This window comes from Trichoderma citrinoviride, assembly GCF_003025115.1.
Source record: "Trichoderma citrinoviride strain TUCIM 6016 unplaced genomic scaffold BBK36scaffold_2, whole genome shotgun sequence".
Taxonomy (NCBI): Eukaryota; Fungi; Ascomycota; class Sordariomycetes; order Hypocreales; family Hypocreaceae; genus Trichoderma; species Trichoderma citrinoviride.
In genome coordinates this window covers 714,257-731,948 of record NW_020194710.1, presented here as the reverse complement: position 1 = coordinate 731,948, position 17,692 = coordinate 714,257, and the positions used below count along the sequence as shown (strand labels likewise).

The 17,692-nt window shown below is 54.5% G+C and overlaps 4 protein-coding genes and 1 non-coding gene across 5 annotated transcripts; 4 read left to right on the top strand and 1 right to left on the bottom strand.

Moving 5' to 3' along the window:
* Positions 1 to 144: 144 nt before the first annotated feature.
* BBK36DRAFT_1134214 (hypothetical protein) lies at positions 145 to 2,621 on the top strand. Its single transcript, XM_024892229.1, has 5 exons — positions 145 to 765; positions 863 to 1,134; positions 1,200 to 1,348; positions 1,424 to 1,667; positions 1,732 to 2,621. The coding sequence occupies exons 1-5, from the start codon at positions 576 to 578 to the stop codon at positions 2,224 to 2,226; spliced, it is 1,350 nt and encodes a 449-aa protein (XP_024752785.1). The 5' UTR covers positions 145 to 575; the 3' UTR covers positions 2,227 to 2,621.
* Positions 2,622 to 3,382: 761 nt separating this feature from the next.
* On the top strand, positions 3,383 to 5,095 carry BBK36DRAFT_1132878 (metallopeptidase; the record flags this gene model as incomplete). The annotated part of the gene is made up of 3 exons (XM_024892046.1): positions 3,383 to 3,490; positions 3,658 to 4,587; positions 4,664 to 5,095. The coding sequence occupies exons 1-3, from the start codon at positions 3,476 to 3,478 to the stop codon at positions 5,093 to 5,095; spliced, it is 1,377 nt and encodes a 458-aa protein (XP_024752784.1). The 5' UTR covers positions 3,383 to 3,475.
* A 226-nt stretch (positions 5,096 to 5,321) lies between these two features.
* On the bottom strand, positions 5,322 to 8,571 carry BBK36DRAFT_1111356 (hypothetical protein; the record flags this gene model as incomplete). The annotated part of the gene is made up of 2 exons (XM_024889698.1): positions 5,322 to 5,522; positions 5,596 to 8,571. 2 exons carry the CDS (start codon positions 8,569 to 8,571, stop codon positions 5,322 to 5,324), a joined length of 3,177 nt encoding a protein of 1,058 aa, XP_024752783.1.
* A 1,495-nt stretch (positions 8,572 to 10,066) lies between these two features.
* Positions 10,067 to 12,940, top strand: BBK36DRAFT_1187199 (hypothetical protein; the record flags this gene model as incomplete). The annotated part of the gene is made up of 5 exons (XM_024896527.1): positions 10,067 to 10,225; positions 10,294 to 10,612; positions 10,667 to 10,846; positions 10,943 to 12,134; positions 12,200 to 12,940. 5 exons carry the CDS (start codon positions 10,067 to 10,069, stop codon positions 12,924 to 12,926), a joined length of 2,577 nt encoding a protein of 858 aa, XP_024752782.1. The 3' UTR covers positions 12,927 to 12,940.
* A 184-nt stretch (positions 12,941 to 13,124) lies between these two features.
* Positions 13,125 to 13,210, top strand: BBK36DRAFT_t38. Its single transcript has one exon. It is a non-coding gene; the product is annotated as a tRNA-Ala (tRNA).
* The last annotated feature ends 4,482 nt before the right edge of the window (positions 13,211 to 17,692 follow it).

Genomic DNA, 17,692 nt, shown 5'->3' with positions numbered 1-17,692 from the left:
TCTTCCGGCCACTCGGCTGCTACTAGATAGTGCACTAACAACCCCACCATATTGGCTGCTGACCTAATCCCTGAGGCACTAACAAATTGCAACCTGCACGCCGCATCATCGCACTATTAGAATTCTACGAATTACCACCCGCCTGGTCACGCCTCCAGACCTACGCATACTTTTCATCGACGGGCTGCGGCGAGTCCAGGCACCTCAGGATCGCAACGACGCCTCACCCCGTCCGGCCCGGCCCTCAATTCGCGACCCGGCGCCGTCTCGTAAGCACCAGCATCGCCTACTGCATTGTCCAGCACCCCGGCCAGCCGCCCAGACGGACGGCGAACGATTTTGACGACCATTCCCGCTCGACTTCCCGCCGAAGCCGTTGCCCGCCAGAGTCTGCAGGCCGAACGCCGCTTAGCACCCCATATCGATTCATTGCAGCTATATCGAGGACGTACGGGCGAGTCCGTCGTTGGACGAGCGCTCCACCGTGTACCCGTGATTCATCCGTCAATGTGATCTGGCCCTTGATGCGACTCGTGCCCTACCGACACTCTCCGCCTTGACGCACCTCTGGAGCCATGCCAGCAACCCACGTGGAGGCGGCCTTGACGAATGGCCACGAATCGCATGTTCACGCATCGCCCGCTGGAAAGAAAGCCAAGGGAAAGCGAGGGATGGATTCGACCGAAGCTTCGCGCCTGCTCCAGGCACGCATCTCGCAGCTGGAGCAGGATGCTGCTGGAGAGAAAGACCAAGAGATGGAAATAGGTGCGTTCAAAGTCAATTTCGCGATGAGGGGACCGCTCGAGCCAGCTGCGCCATCTACGACGTCCGAGGTGGATGAATGCTCATATGTGTGTCACAGAAAGAGAGGTCAAGCGCGCCAATCGAGATCTTTTGCAGCAAGTATCGAAGATGGACGATATGCAGAAGATCGAACACCTCATGAAGCGCTCCAGCGAACTGCTAGCCGACATGCGACGCCTGGAAAGGGAAAACCAGAAAAACAAGAAACGCGGAGACGCCCTACAGAAAGAGCGAGATGCAAGCCGTACGGAACTCAGCAAGACGGTAGGGCTCAAGGAGAAGCTTGAAAAGTTGTGCCGAGAATTACAGAGGGACAACAACAAGATGAAGGTCAGCCCAACAAATCAGCCGTATGAGACCTTGGTCTGACGTGTCCACTGACTTTGGGGTCCTAGAATGAGAATAAAGAACTCCAAAGCACACAGAAGCGGAATAATACGGCATGGGACGAAAAGTTTGCGAGCTTATTATCCAAATTGGAAGGGTACCAGGAAGAAAAAGACACCCCGAAGAAACAAGTGGTCGATATGGAGATGGACGAACTGTATGCCTGCCCGCTCCCCCGCACATCGCTTTTCAATACTTCCTACGAGAGTACGGCGTCTGACCAAATTACTAGGTTCCGAGTCCGCTTCAAGTCCTTTATCGAACAGTACGAGCTGCGCGAACTTCACTTCCATTCTCTTATGAGGACGAAGGAATTGGAGGTCCAGTACCACCTGTCTCGCCACGACAGGGAAAAGAAGAATGCCGAGGCAGAAGCGACCAAAGCGCGCCACCTACAAGCCCAAGTTCACGCCTTCACCAAGACGGAAACGGAGCTGAGGAACCAGCTCAATGTTTACGTGGACAAGTTTAAGCAGGTATGTGATGCGGTGTGCACACCGATGCGTTTGGTAATCCATCTCCTAACGCTTAAGTGCATAGGTAGAGGACACATTAAACAACAGCAACGACCTGTTTCTCTCTTTCCGAAAAGAGATGGAGGATATGTCGAAGAAGGGCAAGCGCTTAGAGAAGGAGAACGAGGCGCTCAAGAGACAAAAGGAGGCGACCACGGCCAACATTATCCACATGGCGGAAGAGCGGCAAGAGTGGAAGAGGAAAATCGAGGCCGCGGAGAAGAAGAACGAGAAGCTCATGAGTATCATCCAGCAGATGCAACAACAAGGGCGCAAAGTTCCTCCTGCCGCCGCCAGCACAGTGGAGGCGTGCTATCCGGAGAGCCAAGGGGCGGCAGTGGTCGAGGGCCAGGCCGAGGGCCAAGGCGAGGACAGCGAATACTCGGACGAGGAGGGTGAGGAAGAAGGACTTAGCGAGTTCGACGACGACACCGAGGAGGAGCCTCAGCCGAGCGAGCAGAGCGCCCCAGTACCATACGGTCCGGAACGCCCGCCTCAGCCAGCTACGAATGGGCATTAGGAATACGCTCTTGAGTGTCTGGCTACGGGCGCGCCTCCGGAGGCGATACAAAGGGAGTTCAGGCTGGAGCACGTGCCGCTGGATCAGACGCTGCCACGGCTGCTGGAGCTGCTGAAAGACGAACCATGTCTGCCCATACTGCTTAACATGTGTCTAGATAGGGTTCTGCCTCCCGGGCTTACTCGGCCGGACTTTGTCCAGGTGCCCCCAGACGAACGCACCCCAATCTTCTGGGAGCTGGTCAAACGCATAAGGCGCAACAACCGAGCTTGATGCGTCGCAACGGGCGTGGCCTCTTGTCTGGCAGCGATGATATAGCGCATCCCAGTGTATGTTTGTTTAATAGTGTAGCTATATTCCTTGACGCTGTCTTACCTAGTATCATATTGATTTTTCCTTCAGCGACTCTTCTGGACCTCGGGGCTGGGCCGTTGCTAGGAGTGAGGACACGGCCGTTGCCCCGTCGCGTGCTCCAGCCGTCTAAGTATTACTTGTCGTGATAGTCATGCTTGGACACCTTGTGGACCACGACTTAGTAAGAAAAGAGACCTACATACCTAGTAGTAGGAGAGGGTTTCTGTCTCTCGACCCAAACACATTGCCCTAACAACTCGAAAACGCCTAGCATGGAGAGTCGTAATTGAGGTATGTACTGCGCAGGTACCGGCTGCTGCTGCGGTGGGGGAGAGGGCAGAAGCAGCAGCAGGGAGGGGTACGAGGCAGTACCTCGCCGGCACATTTCAAGGTACCTTATCGGGGCACGTAACAGAGGGCGGTGCCTCATCTCGTAGCGCAGACGCCAACCTTGGGACGGCCTTAAAGCAACCGCTGCAGTGACGTCCAACAGGCGCTGACACGCCGACTATGCTGTAAATGATATCGACCTGATCTTGCAGTAAGAAAACACCTTTTTTGACGAGTCAGAATCGTCATTCGAGGTACTTTTTTGCAGCAGGCCTCTGGTGGCAAGAACTTGGAAGCTTGGGTAAGGTACCTACTATCTACATATGTATGTACCTTTTCCAGGGCATTATTACCGGGGAGCCTTCCGAGCCGCTCTGGGGAATGCATTATTAGCTCAGCAACGCGGTGCCTTGCCTTTAGCTGACACCCTGGCCTCCCACTCTGGTAGTAGTATTACTACTACATTCATTGGAGAAGGCTGATTCTTCATCCATCTTCAGCCTCTACACTCAGTAACGGTCCGATTGAGCTGTTGATGTCCTGAAGGCATCAGAATACAGCCATCATGGACTTCCTACAGGTAAGCTGCTACGATGATGCCATTGGCATTGGTTGAGCATCTCGCAGCTGCGTCCATCTACTATTTCCCATCTCCCCTTCCGATATAAGCAACACCAAAGATTCCCTGAGCTGCCATCCATCTCTACTGTACAGCCTGAAGCTAATCATGCATCTCCTCCCCCGCAGCGCCTGTCGCAGTTCCTCGACCGCCCGCTGTTCCCATGGAAGCGCCTCATCCTGGGCTTCTCCGTGGGCCAGTTCCTCTTCGAGTCCGTCCTCACCTTCCGCCAGTACCGTGTCCTCCAGTCGCCCAAGCCGCCCGCCGTCCTCGCCAAGGAAGTCTCCCAGGAGACGTTTGACAAGTCGCAAGCCTACGGCCGCGCCAAGGCCCAGTTCTCCGTCGTCAGCGGCCTCTGGGGCCAGGTTGCCAACTTCGCCTTCATCCAGCTCGACGTCATGCCCAAGCTCTGGTCCTGGACCGGCGACCTGCTGCTCAAGTACGCGCCCGCGCGCTTCACGGGCGAGATCTCGCACTCCATCGCCTTCGTCTTCGCCTTCATGCTCATCCAGCAGGGGCTCAGCCTGCCCACCCGCATCTACAGCACCTTTGTCCTGGAAGAAAAGTTTGGCTTCAACAAGCAGACGCCCGGCCTCTTCGTCTCCGACATGGTCAAGACCAACCTGCTCACGGCCGTCCTCATGCCCCCGATCCTCGCCGGCTTCCTCAAGATCATCCAGAAGACGGGCTCGCAGTTCGTCTTCTACACATGGGTCTTCACTGCCGGCATCCAGCTTCTCATGACTACCCTCTACCCCACCTTCATCCAGCCCCTCTTCAACAAGCTCTCCCCCCTCGAGGACGGCGAGCTCAAGACCAAGGTCAACGAGCTGGCGGCCCGCTTCAAGTTCCCCCTGCACGAGCTGTATGTCATTGATGGTAGCAAGCGCAGCGCTCACTCCAACGCCTTCTTCTACGGCCTCCCCTGGAAGAAGCACATTGTCATCTACGATACCCTCTTGGAAAAGTCTGAGCCGGAGGAGGTCCTTGCTATCCTGGCTCACGAGCTCGGCCACTGGAAACTGGGTCACACTACCAGCCTCTTTGGCATCTCTCAGGTACGATTTCGCTTTCCCACTTCCCTCTCCGTAAAATGTCCGCTGAACAACTGCCACTGACCTCACCACTGCTCAGGCCCACCTGCTCTACATCTTCAGCCTCTTCTCCGTCTTCATCAACAACCGCTCCCTGTACTCCTCGTTCGGCTTCCACAACGAGCGCCCCATCATCATCGGCTTCCTCCTCTTCTCCGACGCCCTGTCTCCCATGGACACCGTCATCCAGTTCCTCCTGCACATCGTCTCCCGCACCTTCGAGTTCCAGGCCGACGCCTTCGCCAACAGCCTGGGCATGCGCGCCGAGCTGGCCACGTCGCTCATCAAGCTGCACGTGCAGAACCTCAGCTCCATGGACGCCGACTGGATGTACGCGAGCTACCACTTCTCGCACCCTCATCTTTCGGAGCGCCTCAAGGCCCTCGATTGGAAGGGCGAGCAGGCTGTTACCAGCGAGAAGGACAAGGAGCAGGAGGGCGTCGTCAAGGCCAGTGGGCGCGACGAGTTGTGAAGATGATGTACAAGGATAAAGAAAGAGCGCAGTTCTTGTTCTTCAACGAAACAAACTTTAGAGTGAATAAGACATGAATTGTGAAACGATTAGATTCCTTTACGTGCAAATGTGATTCTTACCATATCGCAACATGGTTTAGTTGCCTATGTTACTCTCTATATAAACCTTACGTGTCTCCTTACTACACTACCTATGGGTGACCGAGCTGGAACATTGTGTCCACCTAGTCCTCGTCGTCATCATCCTCGTCCTCTTCGCTTCCCTCTTCATCGTCATATTCATCCTCGTCCTCATCCTCGTCATCTTCGTCTTCATCTTCTTCCTCGTCATCATCGCCGGCATCCAGACCGTAGTCATCGTGGAAGTGGCTCAGTTCATGGGTCTGGACCTTGTAGCCCACCCCCTTGAACGCAGTCTCCATGCCCTACAAGGGAAATGTCAGCACGTCACACGAGAATTGCAGAATGAAAAAGGGTTGGAAGTAAGGGGATGCATACCTCCTGCATAGTCTTAGCGCACGTAATCACCACATTGCTCTTCCCCGGCTCGAAGCAAGGCATGATGTAGTCCTTGAGCGCCTGTCGGATCTCGTCCTCGGTGACCTCTCGCACGCGCTTCAGAATCACCTTGCTCCAGTCCTTGGGCAGCTCCTTGAAGACGCTCTGGACAAAGTTCTGCTGCGCGGCGCTGGGCATGGTGGACTGTTCGTCTGCGAACGAGACCACAATCTGGCTGATGGTGCCCTCGAGGAGGTGCTTGTCGATGGGCACCTCCGCGTTGGCGATTTTCTGGATGGCGTCCCGCGAGGCGATGATTGCCTTGGAGGCGTCTGGGGAGCGGTACACCTTGTAGGAGATGACGCCGCTCTCGATGTTGCGCGAGAAGAAGGTTCCGTAGGCGTAGCCGGCGCCCCGAACGGCATTCCACAGAGGTCCCTCCACAGTCTCGAGGTATCCGATGGCCACCATGATGGCGGGCAGCATGGGATCAGAAAACGAATAGAGACCAGCGGCGGTGCTCACGGAGAAGGAGCTGTCGAGAGCCGTCATTGGGATGATGGTGGCACCGACGGAGCCGGGTGCCTTTCCTTCGGCGTTCAGAAGACTGGATGGCTTGGGGATAGGCGCCATGGGCCCGTTTTGCGACTTGAGTGCCGTGGAGAGCGGATCCCAGGTAGCGATGGGGTTGGGGAGCTTTTCCAAGTTGGCCGTGACGAGGACTCTTACATTCTCAAAGGTGAAGAGGGAGTTGCGGATATCTTGGAACCATTGCACGACCTGGTCCGGATTCTTCTTGAGGAGCTTCTTGAGACGCTTCAAGTACACTGCCTTGACGAGAACTCGCCGAGCAACCGAAAGGGAAGAGCGTTCCAGGTGTACGGCGGTGTCAACTTCAGTGGACATGCTGCGCCCATCGCGCTTCGATTCGGGGATGTCGGCCAGGGCTTTCATAACAGCGGCCTTGATTCGGATGGGGTCAAAGACGGAGTCGAACATCATAGTACGAAGCCAGTTCACGGCTGCATCATACTTGTCTGGCTCCGCCTGGAATTGAATCATGTACCCTTCGCCGTCACCAAGCTGGCGGGAACTTCCAATATCGTAGCCGACGCTGTCTCTCTCGAGCTCCATGACGACCTGCTCAAAGTTGATCTGCTGTCCATCTCGCACGATGTGCGTGTTGAAGAAGTTGTCGCTGAAGATTGACAAGAGGGGCTTCAAGTGGACGGGAACCTGAGACGTGCCAACATGCAGGGTGATGTGGACAAAGTTTGTGGGGACGTCTTCGAATTGTATGAAAAGAGGCCGCTTGCCATCAGAGGCGGCATTGATGAGCTTCTGGGCACGCCCGGCGCCCAGACCAACAGACTTGGCATTACCGGAGCGAGCAGTATCGGATTCGATGAAGTGAATCGACTCTGTGCCAGGAACCGCCCAGCGATCGATAACATCCGGTGGGATGGGCGCATCGTTCTTCTTCTTGGCCTCCTCGAGCTTTTGCGCTAGCTTCTTCAGCCCCTCTGGCCCAAGTTTCTCCTTGCGCTCGGCGATGCGAGCTTCATGGTCCTTCTTCAACTTGAGAGCGAGCTCCAGAGACGGTTTACCCAAGACGGAGATGTGGTGGGCATCAGCCATCCAGTTACGCATAAACTCTCGCCACTCCTCATCCGACCACTTCTCAAGGACCTCGTACTCCGCCAAGGTTTCCAGTTCCCTGAGCGTTGAGCCATCACGCTTGCCGAACAGGTAGTCGGTTATGATGTTGGTAGCGTAGAAAGACTCCGACGTCTCGGCATGATACTTGACCTGCCGCTTCTCTCTTCGGATGCATTCTCTCATGTAATCCATATCCAGGGGCTTTGACACGACATCCTTGAGGACTTCGAAAAGACGCTTCTCCACAAATTCCAGCTTTTCAGTCGCCACGCCGGTAGGCTGCAGCCAAATGAGCGAGTTCGGTCTGGACTCCCACCAGTACGAAACAGAGCTGGCAAGCTCCTCCCGTTCCACAAGGGTATTCTCCAACACGGAAACAGACGATCCACAAAGATAGGTCAGAAGGATGTTGAGAGCCGATGTAGCAAGAACGTCGCTGCAGTGAGGGCCGAAAAATCCAATGAGAATTTCACCCACGGATTCGTCTTCCTCCGGAAATTCTTCCGTCGTGACAATGGTCTCTTGAAGCAGAGGCGGCTGGGCCGAGTCTACCCAAGGCCTCTTGAAAGGAGTGTCGAGAGAAGGGATATCGTCCTTGATGCTCTCTTCAAACGAATCCAGGATTTCCAGAAGATTCTCATGATCCGCCTCGCCGACAATGACAACACACAAGTTGCGCGGCTGGTACATGTCCCGATGGAATTGGCGAATGCGTTCAGGGGTGAGGACTCGCAGCGCTTCCGTCTTGCCACCCGTTTCGTACCGGAACCCGACGTTTTCCGGGTAGAAGAGTCGGCGAGCCGTTAGGTCCATGCGTTCGGCGCTGCGGTTCTCTGTACCCTGCATCTCCGAGTACACGACGCCTGCATCATTGCCCTCGCCATCAATGTGCCAGACCTCGGTGACAACGGCCTCATCGGTAATCGTAGGAAGAATCACATGCTCCAGGTAGACGGGAAGGATCTGGGCAAAACCCTCCCAGCCCGCCGTCTCAAGAGTATAAGCTGTATGATCGGTGGCAGTCCAGGCATTCGTACCGGAGTATGCGCGGGACGACAGCTTGTCCAAAAGACCTTTCCACCGGTAAGATTTGGAGCCCATGAAAACCAGATGCTCGAGCGTATGGGGGGCTCCGGAATCGTCAAAGATTTCAGTAGCTAGGGTGAAGTAGCCATTGATCTTTGGTCCCTTGCGGTCAGCAACTACCACCTGCATGCCACTCCTTTCGGAGACATATTGGGTGATTGTGCAGGGCGCATAATCGGTCTTGAAGGTTTGCACCTTGCGGAAGCTGGGCTTTAGCTTTTGAGAAGGCATATTGAAGTCTTGCGGGTAAAGACGCCCCTTCCAGCCAGACCTATATCAGAGTTAGTCTGTATACCAAAGAAAGAAACAAGCAAGGCAACTGAACGATTTCGGCAGAGCAGCGAGACTAGACAGAGAAATCAATGCGCAAGAATACGTGGCACAAGCCAGGCCGAGCCCCAGTCACTGACATCCATATTGATGCCTTGTGAGGAAGCAGATCAAAGCCACATGGGGTAATGTTTCGAAGAGGAGGTGTAAGCAAGCGGTTGTTTTGTCCGCATGGACCGCTGAGAGAGTGGGTGGCTATGAAAAGAACCAACCTCAGCAGGCAGCTTTCCAACAAGGCGTAGACAGAAGTCGGGCCATGATTGCTGATGGACAGGACGTACAAGCCAGCGCTGAGGACCGCGACAAGGAGCGGCAGGATCTTGCTTGTAAGCCTGGCTGAGAGCATCGACCAGTATCTCCTGCCTGGCTGTGTCCTGCAGAAGTCGAATGTGATTTCTGCTTCTGGACTCTGACAAGGGACGTACAGGGGGGTAGATGTGGTGGAGGAGACAGAGGGGATGGAGGGAATACAGGAGACAGACTCAACAGGCTGTGTAGGCTCCAGAGGCTCCAGAGAGACACAAGGCGGAGCAACTCACCAAACACAACGGCCGAGTACGGAGACACAGAGCAAGCTGCTCTCTCTCTGGCCAAGACTGAACGCTCTCAACAGCGTCTTTTGAAGGGTTGGTGTTTGCGCTCAGTCTACCCCGCTGGTCAGCCAAGAGAAGACGGCAAAGGGACGAGAGGAAGACCCTGCGTCTGCTTGTCCGAGAGGGGCAGCGATTGCTTATGGAGGGGCTCGAGCACTGACCTGGGGTTTAAATACCTATTGTACCTTTGCCGGCTGTCGCGCCCTGGCTAGTCGCAGAGGAAGTCGGGCGAAGGATCTCCAGCAGGGGAACAATATCAAAGTACGTACCGCCGAAGTGTTTGTTCCAAGTCGTCAAAAGGTGGTGGGGCAGGATGGACGAAAGAAGCAGGCAGTTGATCCGTAGGTACTCGTCCAGTGTGCACCTTGGTGGCTTCACTTCAGTGGGTTTAGCAGTCCTTCGCAGCGCGAGGTGGGATGAAGCTGCGCCACATCATGAGGGGTTTCAATCGCCATTACGAGTTACCTTATGTTGTATGGTACATAAGCCTCAGCACGTGTGGCGCAACACATGCCAGCTGCAGTGAGAGCTGCAATCGATACGTACCTTTGCTTGTGAAAGCGAGCTCAAATGCCAGCAAACACCATCCAAGCAAAGCCCAGACATATTACCGTCCGATTTGCGCAAATCGACGCGCCTCAACCCCAACTTACATGTTCCCTGTCCTGCGATGCGAGCGAGTTTCTTGTGCGCCGTTGATGCCATTTCCCACGCCTTGCCCTGACCTTTCCTCACACCCAGGCAAGAGATTGCTTGCGCGCCACCGAAACGACAGCTAGCAAACGTCATCGAGAACCACCAAGATGGCGACCGCAGCCGAGTCGCAACAGCTCAGCAACGCCATCCTGTCGTTTGCATTGGAAGGGAGCTTCCCTGAAGATGCTACCGCGCTGCAGTCGGTCTCGGAGACTGATCTGAACCCGACAATTGAGGCCCTGAGCAAGGCCAAGGCGGATATCGAGGTACATGAATCGTCACTGCAGGCGTCGCTGGCATTGCAACGTGTTCTGACTGAACCTGCCTAATCTAGGCCGAGATACACACCATAAACGAAGAGACCAAGGACGATATCAGCTCGTGGATGAGAAACGCAAAGGTTCTGCAGGAGGACATCATCCGATCCAAGACCATCGCCAATGACATCATCCGTCAGTCCGAGGAACCTGAGGTGACCGGAGAAGCGGTCCTGGATGCAGAAGAGAAGGCCGAGTTTCTTAATCGAGAGGTCCAGTACAGCCAGCAGATTCATGGTGTCTTGAGGCGGATCCAGCAAGTCAACCAGCTCCTCGTCCAAGTCGAGCAGGCAAGCAGAGAAAGGCGTGTTGTCGACTCTCTGCAGCTGCTGGAGCGTGCGTATTCCCCATTCGTGCCGTTTATTGCTGACTGAGGCTGACCTCGAAAAGGATCATGGAAAGCTCTTGACGATGTGGGCATCAGCAAAACCACCCGGGTAATGAAGCTCTTGGACTTGAGGGCCTTTGAGTTAAAGTCCGATATACACCAAGTCTTCAACCACGTGTGGAAGACTCTGGTGCAAGTCGACACAGAGTCGGGAAAGGTTGCCATCTACAATTCGCGACAAGGTTTGTGGACGTAAATGTTTGCACTTCTTTACGACGCTTGCTGATTCTGATAAGATGAGAAAATGAACCTGAGCGATGCCGTGATTGGGCTGAAAGCTTACAAGGAGGTTGATGAGAGAATGGAGCAGCTGTGGCACAACCTGGATGCAGCAGTAGTGTCGCCGCGCATGGATGCTACAAGATCAAACATACCCGGCATCAGGGTGGAGGGAGATGTGCTGGAGCTTGCGGGGTCCTCTGACGGCTCGGCCGAATCCTTGCTATCAGATCTCGAACAGATTCTGACTTTTGTCGCTCAGAAGCTGCCAGCCGATCTATTGCGGCCACTGGCTGATGTCATGATGGGCGACATTATATCCAAGCTTACCAAGGGGTGGCTCAACCCTGCCGTTCCTTCGGGACTCAAGGACTTGGATACATTCCAAGCTCTGGTGTCCAAGATGAAGGGGTTTTGCGACACTTTGCAGCATAACGGATTCCCTGGCCTCGAGCAGATCCAGGACTGGGCCACCAAGGCGCCTACAATATGGCTTGAAAAAAGCAGAGAGACGGCACTCGATAGCGTCCGAGTCAAGCTTGCCGGTGGGATTGGGGAATCGAAACGTGTCGAAAAGATTGAGAGGCAGATGGTTTCCATAGCCGAGGGCAAAGAACTATCGAGAACTGGGGCCGGAGCTGTTGCAGACTCAAACGACTGGGGAGACGACTGGGGAGAGGCATGGGACGATGAAAAGGCAGGGGATGACCAAGAGCAAGCGTCGCAGGTGGAAGGACACGAGGACAATCACGTTGAAGACGACGACGGCGCTGCAGATGCTTGGGGGTGGGATGACAACGATGATGCGGCCAAGGATGCAGACGAGAAACCGGAGGAAACGAAGCCAGAGGCTAACGAACCTGCCGACGCCCCGGATGAGGACGATGGAGCTGATGCATGGGGTTGGGGCGATGACGGCGACGGTCCCGAAGAAGAGGCCCAAGCAGAGCCTGCACCCGCTCAGGCCCCTGCGCCAGTAGCTCCGGCAGCCAAAGCGAAGTCGGGCAAGGCCAAGGAAGAGACGAGGGAGTTGGTTTTCAAAGAGACTTACAGCATTTCGTCGATGCCCGAGCCTGTGCTCGAACTGATATTCTCGATCCTGGAAGACGGAGCCGCGTTGACAAAGGACGGGAACGAGTACAGTCTGTTAGCAGCGACGGCACCTGGCCTCTTCAGCTTGCCTACCTTTGTCTTGGCTCTGTTCCGAGCCATCTCGCCTCACTACTACTCGTCTGACGCTGGAGGCAACATGTAAGTTTGGCAGCACGATGATTCCCACACCGCAAGCTCAACCGTGATACTGACATGACCTTCAGGTTCCTATATAACGACGCCATGTATCTGTCCGAGAAGCTGTCCGACTTTTCCATGGCTTGGAAGCAACGGGAAGACCTGACACCCCGTGCGCGAAGCATGCTCCGTATCGACAATGATGTCCGGACGCTCAAAAGTTTTGCCAACCGCAGCTATTCCAACGAAATGAGTCTTCAAAAGACAATTCTACAAGACCTCCTCGGAGGGTCACAGAGCCTGGCACAGCAAGACGATAAGGAGTCGTCCATAGAAGCCGGAACAGCACGTATCCGGAGCGTGGCCGCGACATGGGATCCCATCCTGAGGAGATCTGTCTGGTCTCAGGCTGTCGGGTCTCTTGCGGACTCGCTCGCGTCACGGCTGATATCAGACGTGCTGGAGATGCCGTCGATTGGACAAGATGAAGCATACAGCATTGCCCAGCTCATCGCTTCGGCAACCGAGCTGGATGATCTATTCCTCCCCAGCAAACTCGCCGGCACGGCCCCGGTGCCGGATGAATTGCCAACGACGGCTCAGTATGCGCCGAGCTGGCTGCGTCTCAAGTACCTCGGCGAGGTGCTGCAGAGCAACCTCAACGAAGTCAAGTTTTTGTGGTGCGAGAGCGAGCTCAGCTTGTACTTTACCGTCGACGAGGTCATTGATCTGATACACGCCAGCTTTGAGGACAATGCGAGAACCAGGGAGACGATCAAGGAGATTAAAGCCAAACAGCCGCTGGCTAGATGAGGCTTGTTGATGAATACAATGACTATACGATGATGAAATCTGGTGTACACGGCGCTCTCTATGTTCTGTTCCTTTGAAGTATGTATGTTGTGATATCCCTTTCTCATCAGCAGTCGCACGATAATACTCTGCACCAAGTTGAATTTTGGCGATGGCTTCATGAGCTTCTTGTCCGCAGTCGACAGCAACGCACGACATGGGCGGATGGTTTAGTGGTATAATTTTCCCTTAGCATCATGCAAATTACCTGGGAAAGGTCCGGGGTTCGATTCCCCGTTCGTCCAGCGTTTGTCTTTTTCTCTTTTTGCCCTTCCTTTTTCTGTACTTGGGGTGTGGCAGCTTTTTGCCACCTAATTTCACTAGGAAGCCCAATTCTTGACTACGAAACTCTTGAAACTCCCCTCCAGGATATTCTTCTCTCTTCGGAAGAGCCGATTTACCCCTTTTTCCAAGTTGTTTCTTTCTCTTCTTTCTTTTCAATTTTTTTTTTTTTTTTCCTTCTTAAATCTGCCAAGGCAGCCGGAACCATGCCAAGGTACAGCAAGCCCAGCTAAATTATCCCCTAGAAAAAAAGAAAAAAGCAACCCCCAATTGCATTGATACATACCCGGAAGCCAAAAACATCTGACAACCAGCCAGCCCCATTCTGCGTCAATCAGTTCGCATATTCGAATCAAAAACGTTTCCAAATCGATCAAAAAAATCGTTCGATATTTTCTTTCCCGCCATGACTCGTTTCCCTGCAGCGGCCGACGGTGGGCGTGGAAAGTAATTCATCTGGCGTATGTACCTTTTAAGGTGTTGTTGCTTATAACTTATACACAACTTCCAGGTTTTATTGGCGTTCTAGAAGATAAGGGGGTGCGTGTAAAATAAAATGCCTGCTTGAAGCTATTCTTCTACACCAAACGTTGGAAATCATATTCATTGGATTGACCTTTTGCATCGCCTGTATCTATACACTGGAGCCCCGAGATGATCATTTGTCTACGTACCGTCGGTCCATCTCTATCAGGGTTAGATTTCACATATACTGTTGCCTCAAGTACCTCTTTGTGAATGAATGAATGAACAAAACGTATGAATCCCTTTCCTACAACAGAAATGGCAGCCCAAATTCAGCCAGAAACGAAATAGATTGGCATCCATATTCTCACCGCCCAGAAAAAAAGAACAAAACAAACATCATCACTCATCCTCCGTCAACTCTTATATTCTCTGTCCACATGCAATCCATCTTCCATCACCTCGACATTCTGCTTCAAACACCCATGCACAAGCATCGCCGCAGCAGCAGCATCGTAATCAACATCATCATAATCAGCAGCAGCAGCAGAGGCATCATCAATCAGTCTTCAGCCCCGTCCGCTTCCCAAAACCCCCCCTCCTGACTCACATCCTCCCCCCCAGCTGGCCCTTCTCCGAGTCAGTCCAGCCAAAACACAGAAACAAATTCAACAAAGACCGAAAAAGATGGAAATGAGAATTGTCAGCTCAGCTCGGCTCGGCTCAGCCTGTTTTCGTCCTTGCCTCTTTTTTCTACGTTTATAGTATACACATACGATCCTCCACTCCCCCCTTGTTCACCAGCATAAAAATGCACCCCCCCTTGCCGGTAATTAATCTGGCAGGACGAATCCCTCCTCATGCGTTGGCAAGTTGCAGGCATCTATGGAGAATCAGGAGGGACCCCGATGAGTCCGAAAACAAAAAACACCATTACCAGGAATAATGAGCAGCAGAGGATTACTCATGTACCAACAAAACAAAACAGCACGGTATTTGTATCATTCATGCTCTCGAAAAAGCAACATGCTCCCCGGTCTCATGCTCGTGCAGTAGCGCCGCAGCCATCATCAGCCTTGCAACGACACGTCAGCCTTCCGGATGCCGCTCCCAGGGATCATGAGCAGACTAGCAAGGAACAACAAGGCAGAAAGGCTGTCTAAACCTACGGAAATCCTCCGTATAAAGTGCTCAAGACACCGATCGGCATGGGAACCTACGTTCAGAAGGGGGCTAACGAAGCATCAGAAGCACGGCTTTTACCTCATGAGTACAAGGCCATAGTGCCCCATGGACTCTGCTCCTCCCCATGCTGCTTCTATTTTTACAGCTGATCCTCTCTCTGCCTGATATGATGGCAGCGTCTTGGCTGATGCAACTGGGCGGCGTGATATGTGAGCATCTCCAGCCTTGCTGTGACCTATCACCAAGGCCATATCCACCGCCCTTTTCTTAGCCAGCAGCCCGGGACCAAGGGCAGCAGACGGCTAGGCTCGCTTGAGCCTAGTTCTTGCGCTGGCCGTGTTCAGGCAATGCAAAGCCTTGCCCGTTGTGGTTTGTTCGTGAAATAGATCTACAATCAAGATTGTGGTTCCTGGTGCCGTGCCGCGAACGCCGCTGACGGCCCGGCCGGGCTATGCTAAAGCTTACTCGCACTGCGTGCTTTGCTTTGGCGGCTTACTCAACTCGACGTCGTCTCGTCTTCAGCGTGCTGCCTTTGCTATCACTCTCGGACAAGCAGGCGGGAGACGCCGGCCAGGCACCAGGCACAAAGCACCCTGCTTGCCGGGGGGGCCCAGCAAAAGAGCACCACGAGAGCACCACAGGCACTGGACATGGAGGGCATGGGCGGCATGCCATTTCCCCAGATTTTCGCTCCCGGCCCCCTTGGGAGCGTCCACAAAAATCCCTAAGGGTGGGAGGGACGCGGCAGCACCCTTCTCTCAAACAAGGTATTTCGTACTTCGTACGCCCGTTACTGCTCCGGTCGAGGTAGCAGTACTTCTGCCTACACGAGCAGCGCAGCGCGCGCATGAAGCAATAGTCGTCTTTTCCAATGCACACGCCTCCCCCGTCTCGAGGGTGTCATGTAGAGTACCAAGTATTTGGTCGTACTTGTAGCTCGTGCCGTTGGCTATGTACTTGGAGAGCCCACCATAATACCAGTAGCAGCACCACCCCTGTTAGCTGGGCTGGAAAGGAGGCCGAATTGGAGCCAAGGGGTGGTCAAAGTTGCCAGCCATGGGATCAGCAGGGATTCCGTGTCCCAACCTGTTGGAATTAGGGGACAAAAAAAAGAAAAAGGAATGAAATGAAAAACGGTAAATAGAAAAAAAGAAAGAAAATAATCAGCGACCAGGGGGGTGAGGGGAGGAATAACCAACCTTCGATAATGGAACGCCTGCCCATCCACGCCGGGATCAGGATTGCGAGGCTGCCGAAGCTGCCGCAGCCCCAATGAGAGAGCTCGCCCTGCATATTCACCACCACTGCCGAGGAGGGTCTGCCCGGTTCCATCATCCCAGACCAGTGAAATGTCTCTCCTTTCGGTCAGTTATGTATGCTCCAAGCCAGCCTTGGGCCACTCAATCGTGATCCAACCAGGAAGCCGGATCCTTCCTCTGTCCGAAAGTCCACCAGCAGAGTACGGCGGAGTTCGTAATGAAGTCCCGTACCTGTTCACGCAAGTCAGCGAGAGAGGTGATAGTTGACTCAGGGTCTCGCAGAGTGGGCCGGCCGTCAACCTGGTCCCTTGGTGGCACACGGGACGGGACGAGACGAGGTCCAGCTATTACGAGGAGTCATATTCCGTACTTGCGTACTTGAATACGGCAAGACAGCGGCCACGCAAGTCGCACAGAGTTGTGAAGCCAACGCCAGAGAAAACCAGCAGTCGCCACGGAGCCAGCTCCGATCGACTGGGCGACACCGGACTCGCTTGGCAGAATCTGCAAACATCAGGGTAACACACCCTCTGTACCCTGCACTCTGCGCTCTGCACTCTGCACTCCGTCCTTGTATGTCCTGACATGACAGCGTGTGCGTTGCAATCGCCGCGTGCAGCCGCGATGCGTCCATGCACGGGCTCTTTGCAACCCGACCATCTTGTGCAGTCCGTCCAAGCAGGCGGCGAGCTCAGACAAGCGCTCTCATGCGTGCGATAGCTCATACGCGAGCGCTGCTCCTTGTGCCCAGCGGTGCTGCCTCAGCGCCCCGAGCCCGCTTCCTTTTCGTCCTCCTGCGCAAGAATTCGCTCGTTACGAAGCAGACAGTGGTCCATCGCATGCAGAGCAAGCGATCACGCCGTCGATCGCTGTCGCCGCTCACCTCAGCAGTCAACATCTCTCTTCCTGGAGGAGCGGCGCAGGCAGGCAGCACCGAAAGAACGACTCCAACATCGCATCGTCCAAGAGCATATACATAAGTTTGCCCGCCTATCATCGCAGACAACTGACTGCTCGCTGGGGACATACGCGTGAGCATCGGCACGTCAGCTCTCGTCTGCATCGGATGGCCAACGCATGCACATGCAGTCAGCGTGCGAGGCAATCCGTTCACGCCGCCATTGCGCTGGGCACCTGATGGACGGTTCGACCGCTTTTCACCTTTCGGCGGCAGGATAGAATAGTGTCCGATAGCTCAGGTGGCCCGCCAGCAAGCGGACGAGGTCGCGACGAGATGCCTTGTGGGCACCAGGGATCAGCGTTGCTCCTCGTATGAGTACAAGAGGCCGCCATGGACCCGCCATGTCTTCTTCGGTGAACCCCTTCCACTCGTCTCGCCGCGTGCATGACGCCTTGCGCGCAGCGGCATGTGCCCGTTGGCAGCGGGCAACTCAGCCGACGAACCCTGAAACCGGCCAACGGGGGGATGCATAGCCAGCTTCAGTTACGGTATCGCTTGGCCCCGTGCATCGACCCGCCCTGCATGCTGGCAAAAGGCGACAGCTCATGGTCCTGGGGGCAGTCTGCTCCCTCCAT